The sequence below is a fragment of the Perca flavescens genome, chromosome 9, assembly GCF_004354835.1.
Source record: "Perca flavescens isolate YP-PL-M2 chromosome 9, PFLA_1.0, whole genome shotgun sequence".
NCBI classification, from domain to species: Eukaryota; Metazoa; Chordata; class Actinopteri; order Perciformes; family Percidae; genus Perca; species Perca flavescens.
In genome coordinates, this window is record NC_041339.1 from 26,348,340 (window position 1) to 26,358,930 (window position 10,591).

General features: G+C 38.4%; 1 protein-coding gene across 1 annotated transcript; it reads left to right on the forward strand.

Annotated features, from left to right (window-relative positions):
* Positions 1 to 213: 213 nt before the first annotated feature.
* On the forward strand, positions 214 to 6,120 carry acer1 (alkaline ceramidase 1). Its single transcript, XM_028588507.1, has 7 exons — positions 214 to 260; positions 2,016 to 2,128; positions 2,284 to 2,398; positions 3,190 to 3,328; positions 5,214 to 5,367; positions 5,456 to 5,577; positions 5,922 to 6,120. The coding sequence occupies exons 2-7, from the start codon at positions 2,036 to 2,038 to the stop codon at positions 6,097 to 6,099; spliced, it is 801 nt and encodes a 266-aa protein (XP_028444308.1). The 5' UTR covers positions 214 to 260; positions 2,016 to 2,035; the 3' UTR covers positions 6,100 to 6,120.
* The last annotated feature ends 4,471 nt before the right edge of the window (positions 6,121 to 10,591 follow it).

Sequence of the window (10,591 nt, forward strand, 5' to 3'; positions counted from 1 at the left end):
TAAAAATGTGGGATAATTATGCTAAAATACTCAAAGACTCTGATTCTCGTAAATGAACAAAAGTAAAAAAAAAAAAAAGTGAGTCCATTCCAGACATTCCTTCAGTGACATGTTGGCCCAGAGATGTTAAACCGTTCAGCACGCTTATGAGTGACGTCACAATCTCGTCCAAGAGGATTGGGAGCGTTTCGATGCACCTGTTGTAGGCTACCAACTGGAGCAGAGCAACACTGACAGACTGGACAACTGCAGCACTGGAGGTAAGATCCAATCATTTCTGATAAATTAGACCATAACTTAACACGTTTATATTTATTATTATTATGATTATGAATTAGACTATCATAGCTTTTTTTGACAATAAAAGGTGATTCACTGTCACACAGAAATCACTAGAATATTGCTGTTGTTGTTCCTGTAGTGACTGAGAATGCATGTGGTGAACAATAGTGAGTTTATTGTGTCCTTGTGTCATGAATTAACATAATAATCTTATAATAATGCATAATTGATTTACTATGACATAACCACAATCCAATATTCAATCAAGTCATATCCACTGTATGCTCCATACTGTTTACACTCAGTGCCACTTTATTAGGTACACCTGCACGGCCTAATTCAATACAACAGCTCTGCAGTAACATCTACCTTTACTTTACAAAGTTTATGATGACAGTTTTTTAGCGACATTGTCGGGGGTAAATAATTAATGAGTTTAATATTAAGGTAATAGTTAAATGTGGTGTTGTACTGGACTGTATTATTTTGATAGGTGTTTGTTGTTTCTTTTTTTCTTTCTTTCTTTCTTTCTTTCTTTCTTTCTTTCTTTCTTTCTTTCTTTCTTTCTTTCTTCATAGACTATATACAGTATATAGCCAATATATTTGAAAATACAATATATAATTTGCAAGGGAGTGTGAAAGACAATTGCCTAAAACCCTCCAGGGGCTTGAAAAGTGATATTTTTCAGGCAGCATGTTACAGGAAATAATTACAGTAATATAATATACCCAATTTGTATGTATCAATCAATTATTTTAGACATAGTAAAAAACAGAAACATAGTTGCATAGTACTTGATAACAATGCATCCCATAAATACCCATCTGTTCCACAAGTATAATGAATCAGTCATAGTCATAAGACATACTGATGTCCTCCCTATTTACATACATGAGGGGGACAGAATATTAGAAGCTCTACAGTATGTATAGTCAAATGTATTTTTAGTTTAGTTGTCATGAATATCTGAATCTCAATTAACTACAGTATTTTTTATCACATCATATAATAAAATATCAAATTGTACTATTTCATGAAGGAAACACTTTATGCAATATGTGCAATCATGTGCTGTATACTAGTGACTACATGTCGAATTGGTATCATCAGGGCTGTAAAAGCAATAAAGGGGCAGACCATCCATGTTATACATTAAGATCAGTTGACTTATTCAGCCTGTGAAAACAGTTGTGCAAAGTCTTCCATGTCATCAGTACTTACAATAATATATCACATTATTCTGAAATGGGCCATTCTGCATAATGAGTACTTATACTTTTGGTACTTTAATCTGTCTCTGACAAGCCCAATAACTTTATGAAAGTGCAATACTAAATCACTGGAATAACCTTTTAAGCAAAGGATCAGTTTGTCCCTTGTTAGTTTACTTATATTTTTTGTTTTGCTCTCAGCAAAAATACACTATTTACACAAATGGCCAGAAAGTGTTGTGGTTTATTGTTATTTTTCCCTTTTTCACAGTAGCTACGTATATTTAAACGATTATTTAAATGTCTATCATGAACGTTCTGAGAAAGGGTGCAAAGCCACATTTGAATACAAATATAAATACAGCTTTTGAAACTGATTTGCATAAACCACCTATACAAAAACCTTGACAAGCTTCCTGGATCAACGGCCAGTTTATCTGCTGAGAGATCAACTGACACTCAAGTCTGTAAGGCTGCAGGACAGGTGTGCTTTAATAAATCAGTGGCTCTGTCTGACAGGTGTCTACTCCAGTGAAAAGATGGCAGGAGTTTTCGCCTATGAGAGTTCAGAAATTGACTGGTGTGAAGACAACTACAAGTACTCTGAACATGTAGTGGAGTACTTCAACACTGTAAGTACTACAGCCTTTATGTCAATACATCTTTATCTTCATTTATCTTAATCAAGCTAGTAAAACTCAATTGTTTTTAGCTTTTTGAATAAGAAATACATGTCTAATTTCCATGATCTCACAGTTTTGTTGGTTGATTGATGTTTTCCCTACAGATGAGCAGCTTTTTTTTCTTCATTATATCTCCCATCATGCTTTACCTTTTGCACCCTTACGCCAAAGAGAGGAACCTGGCGATTCACATGGTCTGGACCATGATGATATTTGTAGGTCAGTCACCCATTTTACTTCTTTATTTATAAATTCCATGTGTATCTCTATGTGTTTCTCACCATTTAATATACAGTATCTCATTTAAATTTCAAGAAATGTCTGTTTTCTTTACATTAGCATGAGTCATGCATTTTGAATCATTGTTCCTGTGAGTTGTTGGTTCAGTTATGACTTAACATGAGCCTGAATCCCTGTGTTGTCAGCATACATCCTGCACACACAGATTGAACATTATATCTGCAGAGCGCAAGTGGTCCCAAAATCGACCCCTGAGGAACACCAGCATTGTGCTATAAACTAGAGATAAACCTACATAAGTCCCCAAGACATTAATTTTGACTAAAATATGTTATGAGACAAATTAAGCTGACTTTTATAATGCTTCACAAGCAGCCATTTTTGATAATCGATTACTCAGTTCTAACCAGTTTCATCAAAGAGGATTTACCCTTGCTTTATGTGAATAAATGAAAAGTTATCCCGTAATTTATGAGGGAAAAAGCAACATTTAAAGGGTTTGTGAGAATAAGCATAGATTTGTGTAGCCAAAATAATGTTTTTGCTTCTTTCCTCTCGTTAATCGTCAGATGTATCTTGCAATCACTTGTGGTCACCAGATTATGAACCACTGGTTTACAGAATCAGAGGATAGGTCTAAAACTTTAGACTTTACATTCCTTATATGTCTTGCTGTCCCCCTATGTCCTTTTTATTTGGTCTCTCTGTGATTTGTCTTCTATAATGAAAACATGAATTGTTTTACATTAAAAAAGACTCTCTTTTTATAGGGCTCTTCTCAGCATACTTCCACATGACACTTAGTTTCGTTGGCCAGATGTTGGACGAGCTGTCCATCCTGTGGGTGTTGGCGTTGGGATATGCTGTCTGGTTCCCCCGCAGACTTTTCCCTTCTTTTATAAAAGAAAGGTAAAGCAACCTCAGCATTAACCCAACAACAGATCAATTAGTCCAAGGTGTTTGTTTCTGTCTTTATTCATCTCTATGTGTTACTAAGGACTCAAACACAGCTTGATAATCCTTTAATAAAACCGAAAAAGACAAACAATGAGGCATGGCACTCTGAAACCCAACCTGTGCTGGTTGTGGAGCCTGTTTGACAGCCCCAACTGGAGTCATTAAAACACAATGTGGGGCTACTGTCTTCACCTGAATGTGACAGAAAGGGACTCTCATTATTGTAAAAGAATGAAGCTCCACCCAAACTGTATAAATATTTCACCACAAGGTGGGGAAGAATGATTACAAATTTGATGAGCCCCTGAAAATAATCCCAAAGCCTTGACTCTAGAACCTCACGTTGAGTTTCCAGTTTTTCAAAGTCATGGGTTGGTCCTCCTGAATGATGGATTACTGAACGGACGTCACCTACCAGACAGACACAGGGGCCCAAGAGATCAGGGGGCACCTTTTGCAATTTTCTATGCAACTTTACTGTTTTGGTTCACTCTCAGCACTCTCATAGTGTTGTTTTTGGTCGTAGTAGGCAGCTGTTATCAGTGGCAAAAGCAACAAAAAAAATGCACTGTGCTCTAATGCTCAGCACCAAATAGCAGCCAGACACAGTAGCAACTAGCTGCTAAACATAGCTTCTTTCCAACCAAGTAGTTAGAGGAATAGTCCATTTCTAAACAGTTCTACTAACTACTCTCCTCCAAAACCAGTTTTTCCGTTTGCATTCACACTGGCCAAGTGGCCATTGGAACTGGTAGGAGGGGTAAGAATGCCAGTGTAGACCTTTTGTGATGATAACACAAACATTTCACAAGAATGTCAACAGGTGTGATTAGATGGCTGTGTGGACACAAAATACCTTTTGTTATTATAACATAGCCATCTAACCACCACAATATTTAGTTATGATACCACAGCCATTTAACCTGCTGCTGCTCTTTTTAATCAAGCAGGTAGGCCTACCTCCATGTGTGCATGTACAAATAACTGTAGTAACCCACTTTTCTATTAAATATTTTATTTATATCAAAGTAAAAAACAACACAGCAAACTTTAGAGTGCAAAGATACATTTAAGACCTGTTTACAAAAGTAGAAGGCATGCTAAACAGCGAAGTTAATACAATATTAAAAAGATGCAGAAAATGGAAAAGGGAAAGACCCTGCCCTGAAGTAGGAGCTGAAAGAGTTACAGAAACTGCGGCCAGAGGAACTTAATAATCCCCAAATTGGTCCAGTCGGAACAAGAGAAAAAAAGGGTTCTGGAACTGCAAAAATCCCTCCGGTTGGAAAGCGGCTAATAGTTGAGCATTTAGCAGCTGATGAGCCAGATATTTCCCTCAGGAGTGGGGGGAGACCAAAATCAGAGCTAAAAACAAAGCAATCTTTGGACTTGTCAGGTGGCCAGAAACACTACTTAAAACGAATGCTAATGTTGCTCCATAACTGCTGGATGTGTAGCAACTGTTTGCTAACAAGGTAAAGCCATGTCAAATTAGAAAGTGATTTATATGTCAGTGTTGTGTTCACAACTTGCTTCCCCCATGTAGCCAGAAAAATAACATATTGCAGGTTTAAGAAAACCCTTATTTCAGGTTTTGTGTAATGTGCTGTAGTATTTTGAATAATATCTGTGCAGAGTGTCATTGGTGTTCTGTGACAGGAAGCTTTGGGCAGAAGTCAGACAGTCTGTCTTCATCTCAAGCGTTAACTAAATACTGAAATTCAGGTGCAGTTTTTATCAACAGCAGAACCTGCAGAATATCACTGGAAGAGACGCAAAATGGCTTCAAACTTTCAAACCTTTGCCTCACAGCTTATATTCTTCTGTTCATCCATAGGTCCACATTTTCGAGCCTCGTCCTGGTGGTTACTGTCATCACAACAGTGTCATCATTTGTAAAACCTACAGCCAACGCCTACGTTTTAAACTGCTTTGGCCTCCATATGCTTTACGTTCTGGCAGTCGAGATGAGATGGTATGAAAATTCTGATGTTTCAGTCATCTATAACTGTTTTTGGTGCAGTTTTGATCCTTTATGATAACCAGTTTTCTCTCTTTCTCAGCTGCACTGACCGAAAGGCTCTGCGACTGGCCAAGCTGTCTGTGGCTCTGTGGGTGCTTGCCATCTCGTGCTGGATTAGTGACCGTTTTGGCTGCAGCTTCTGGCAGAGGCTAAACTTCTGCTACCTGCACGGTATCTGGTAAGTCCTGGGTTACTTGTTTCCTTTCCAACCCTGTTTCCTACGCCCATCATTCAAACACCTCCCTACAAATTCTGTAAGAACTCAGCTATTCATTCACTGAGGAAACAAAAGTGTTCACTATGAGGATAATCCATTCAGAAAATTATGTTCAATGCAGAACAAATTAGTAGTTGTTTCTTTCAATGCATGCACATATGTATTTATTCAATTCAATTTTATTTAAAGTGTCAAATCATAACAAGAGTTATCTCAGGACACTTTACAGATAGAGTAGGTCTAGACCACACTCTATAATTTACAATATTTTTTTTTTATCTATCTCCATTATCTTTTTACTCCAGGCATATTCTGATTGTGACAGCTGTGGCCTACGGCAGCACCCTGATAGCTTACCTGGATGCCAACTATGAGATACCCTACTCTCTGCCTGGACTGCAGTACTGGCCCTGTGATAAATGGGCTGTTGGATTACCTCACATTGTCCTCAAGGGCACTACCAAAACACAGAAACGTTGCTAACAAAGTTAAAATCATTTGTAACATTGGTCGAACATTTGCTTTAGTAAACTCCATTAGTACAGGTGTTCATAAATGGGAAGCCATCAAAATTATTTAATCAAGTGTAGTGATCTTTATTCAGCACTACTAAGGACACAATCTGTAATCTGAAAGAGTTGCCTCACCACAAAAATTCAAAATCTGACCTTTTATCACTCCCAAGTTGATTTTGTTCTTTTATTACACAGACTAACCCTAGACAACAACTTAATTAAGTTAAGATTGTTTTCTGATGGGCCGCCTGGTTGAGCGGGCACCCCATCAGTCCTTGTAGCAGCAACCGCAGGTTCGGTTCTGACCTGCGGCCCTTTGCTTAATGTCATTCACCCTCTCTCTCCCACTTTCCTGTCTTAATCTGTCCTATCAATAAAAGCCAACAAAATAATCTTTAAAAAATTATTGTTTACTGATCTTACAAAAGGATTTTTTAATCAAGGATAAACAATGGATGAATTACTGAATGGGCCTACTGGGCACAGGCCGTGGTCAGGATGCCCCGGGTTGGGTTACTGTATGTGGCTTATAACAAAGCTAGTTTGTATAGGTATAGTCTATATCCTTCATGTTCCACTTCTGGGATTGCTCCGGTGCTGCAGGAAATTCCGCTGGATGCATGTATTTTCCATTTCCTTCCGCTTTCTTTGTGTTGGAATTTTAAATTTGGTGGATTTATGAGGACTATTGCTGACTGCTCCTCAGATCTCTGCAGGGTAAATTGAGACAGCTAGCTGGACTATCTGTCCAATCTGAGTTTTCTCTCGCACAACTATTTTCCAGCAGCTCTGTGCGGCGTTTAGCACCGCACATGACGATTCTGATTGGTTTAAAGAAATGCCATTTAACCAGAACATGTTTTCCTCCCATCCCTGAATGCTATGTGGAGTAGCCAGACCCTCCTTCAGGGCACTTTGGAAGAGGGTCTGGCAAAGCGAAACTAGTATAGGTATAACATCTAGAATGAAGAAAAAAAAGTATTTATAGTTGTTCCAAACATTCGGACTGAAAAAATTTAAATATGGGGATAACAGCGCACATTTTCAGACAAGTGTTGCACACAGAGGGACAGAAATATTTGTGTCAGTTCAGACACAGGCTCCTGGCTCAGCATAGCTGGCCAGTCATGGTGTTAAGTGGGAGTAAATGTTGGATTGTTTCTTTTGAAAGTTACAAAATTTGTCAGTCAGACACAGCCCCCCCAAACCCCAAAGTTTTGATGGCGTATACTGGCAGCTTAAGTCAGAGCCTGCTAAGGCTCAGTCAAAACTAGAGAATGACAAAGAAATTTTGAGAAATTGTGTATTTTTGAAAAGTTTGTCTTTGATCATGTGTGTTTTTTGTATATAAAAATCAATTCCTAATCATTATTTTCAAGATATGAATACACATTGTATTCTGTACATGGTGAAATGTTTACATAGAATTTTAAAATACCTCAACATGTGGTGGTTTCACAGACATACAATAAGTTTTGTCTAATTTTGTACAAATACCAGTTAAATAAAAGTGAATTAAATATTTCTAACATGTCAGTAACACTAAAGTGTATTTGTATGATTGACCACAACAATCACATGCAAATGTATTTCTTTTGTATGACTGATTCATCACTGAACTGTTAAAGGTCATTTTGTTCAAAAAGCTCTTGATTTTGGTGATGTTTTGAGAATATTCAGGTACATTGTGCCTCCATTCACATGATCCTTCCTGAAGGATACAATAGATACAACAATAGATATTTTACCAAAAGAAATGCACACAGGCTTTCTTTGGGCTTTAATGTTCAATAGTGACCTCCTGTGGGTGATGAGAAACTCAAAAGAAAAAAGTATGTTTTACAAAAGTAATCTTTGAATATTAAATTGTGACAGTCGGATGATATAATAGAGAAAGGTAACAAATAAAACAGAATTTCAAATGGCAAGAAAGAATTGTCTTTAACTTTTTAGTACCCTGTCTGGATATGTCGAAGTAATAGTTTACAGAAAACTGCTGGTCTGCGTGTCTAGATCAATGCTTCTCAACTTGGGGGGTCGGGAATCTATAATTCTGAGGAGTTACCAGATAATTTCAGCGATGCTAGCGGCATGCCTCTAGGGATGGCAATGTTGTTACACTGATCTTATTCAGCTTCTGTTTAAAATGTCAGATGCTTCGTCTGAACAGAAAGCCATAAGTCTTCTGATTAAAGACAATGTTGATGTGGCACTTTGGGCCAGACTGAAATATCTCAACAACTATTGGATGAATTGCCATAAAATTTTGTACATTCATGGTTGCCAGAGGATGAATCCTCTGACTTTTTAAATCTAGTGCCCCCATGCCTGTGAAAAAAACACCAACATCTACTAGATGGACTGGCACAAAATGTTGTACCATCATTCACAGCCCACAGACAATAAATCTAAATAACCTTGGTGAATCCCTGACTTTTCATCTACCACCACAAGAAGGTTGACATTTGTGGTCTTGAGTGAAATTGCAACAATTGCATTAAAAATCTGATACAGACATTCGTGTTCCTCTCGGGATGCATTTAAATTCTCTTGGTGATCCTCTGACGCCATCATCAGGTCAGAAATTGTCCAATACTATAGTTTGTGACTAAATATCTGACAAACTAATGACATTCCCATTAGCCTAAACTCATGCTTAGTAGCAAATGTTAGCATGCTAACATGCTAAGCTAAGATAATTAAAATGGTTATACCTGCTTAACATCTGCTAATATTGTCATTGTGAGCATGTTGACATAACCATTTAGCTCAGGGCACAGCTGTGCATTGCAGCTTCACAGAGCTGCTAGCCTAACTGCACTCTTTTAAGTGTTAGTTCCGACTTTTCTCACATTTTCTTTTTTTTTTGAAGGCCTGGGCTCTTTCTCTTCAGGTCTCTAAAATTCTTCAAAGGTTGGGAACTACTGCTCTAGATTTAGTCATATGTTTCAGGGCTGTGGAGAGGTCTGGCAATGCAAGACAGAGGAGGAAGTTAAGACGACTATATTTTTGGTTGATTCCAGATTACAGATTGTGTCCTTTTTATAAATTGGACTTGTTGATATCCTTTAAAAAACATGTATTATTAATTACAATACAACTGTGTGTGAAATCTGTGGGGCATGGCTTCCTTTTGAAGTTCTCCCTCTCCCTACTGAAAAAGGAGGATTTAAAGGTTGATTTCTCAATACCAGCGGGAGACCCTCATGTCTGACAGCCAGGTGGGATTTCTTTTACTCCGATTTGACTGAGAGGTAGACTAGATCAGTTTGAGTGGCAGGCAAAAATGCTGACCTGCTGTCACATAGCTAAGGCCTGATAATCTCCCATCAAAGTCTGAGCACCAGACCAAGTCTGGGCCCTCACTCCCTGGCTGTGTATAAAAGAGACGTCTTCAATCAAGACCAGGGCTTTCTGTTCAGAAGAAACATCAGACATTTTAACATAGTGTTGGGTAGTTAATTTGTAACAATAAGCAACCAGGAGTGCCCACAAGCGAGTGCATGTCGCTCTCAAGGGGGTAAGCTTCGCTTCAGAACGCGAACCTCCGATGGCGCCATTTTGTTGCTACAAAGCGATCACCTCTTGTTAGCATTACACTGATTTTTTTTTTTTTTACGTCACTTGACTGCGAATAACTTTACATCTGAAGCGTTTAAAGACTCTATTTGTCCGTTGTTTATTTATAAAGAAACACGACAATGTATAAAAGGATCCATTACCTTGTACCTCACGTTATAGCTCTGTCAGTACCCGATCCGTTCCACCTGCACAATCCATTCTGCGCATGCGCAAGATGTTCACGCATGCGCAGATGATAATACCGTTTTACAACCTGCCCGATCTGTTCCACGCTAGCCTCCACCCAAGCTTACCATTGACATATATATAAGAAGCTAACGTTAGTTTAGCTAACAGCTAATTCGGCTAACCGCTAGCCGACAAATAACGCATGCGCAGAACGGATCGTGCAGGCAGAACGGACAGCTATTCAGTTTAAAATAACGTTAAGTCAAACATAATGGGAAAAGCAGGCTACAGCAAAATTAAGACTTTACAGTAACAATAAAGACAAGTATTGAGTGATTGTATTTTAAATGAGCACAAGTAAAGCAGAACTGACGTAACAGCTGTTATATATGTTAACGTTTGTTTTAAGTTTTATTTTAAGGGGTCTTTTAAAAGTTTGCATGCTGTCTCAGCTAGCGGTTAGCCGAATTAGCTGTTAGCTAAACTAACGTTAGCTTAACTGTGGAGGCTGACGGATGGCAGACCGCTACAATCAGCTAGCGGTTAGCCAAATGAACTGTTAGCTAAAGTAACGTTAGCTTTCCAGTGGAGGCTAACGGCAGACCGCTATAATCACCTAGCTATTAGCTAAACTAACGTGAATGAGCTATTAGCTAAACCAACGTTAGCTTCCCGGTGGAGGCTAGTGTGGGAACAGATCGGGTAGTGTC

Excerpts from the sequence above, each read along its gene's own strand:
- acer1 (XM_028588507.1), top strand. The coding sequence starts at position 2,036 with ATGGCAGGAGTTTTCGCCTATGAGAGTTCAGAAATTGACTGGTGTGAA. Across the intron at positions 2,129-2,283 it reads TAGTGGAGTACTTCAACACT|ATGAGCAGCTTTTTTTTCTT; the intron begins GTAAGTACTACA and ends TTTTCCCTACAG. Across the intron at positions 2,399-3,189 it reads GACCATGATGATATTTGTAG|GGCTCTTCTCAGCATACTTC; the intron begins GTCAGTCACCCA and ends CTCTTTTTATAG.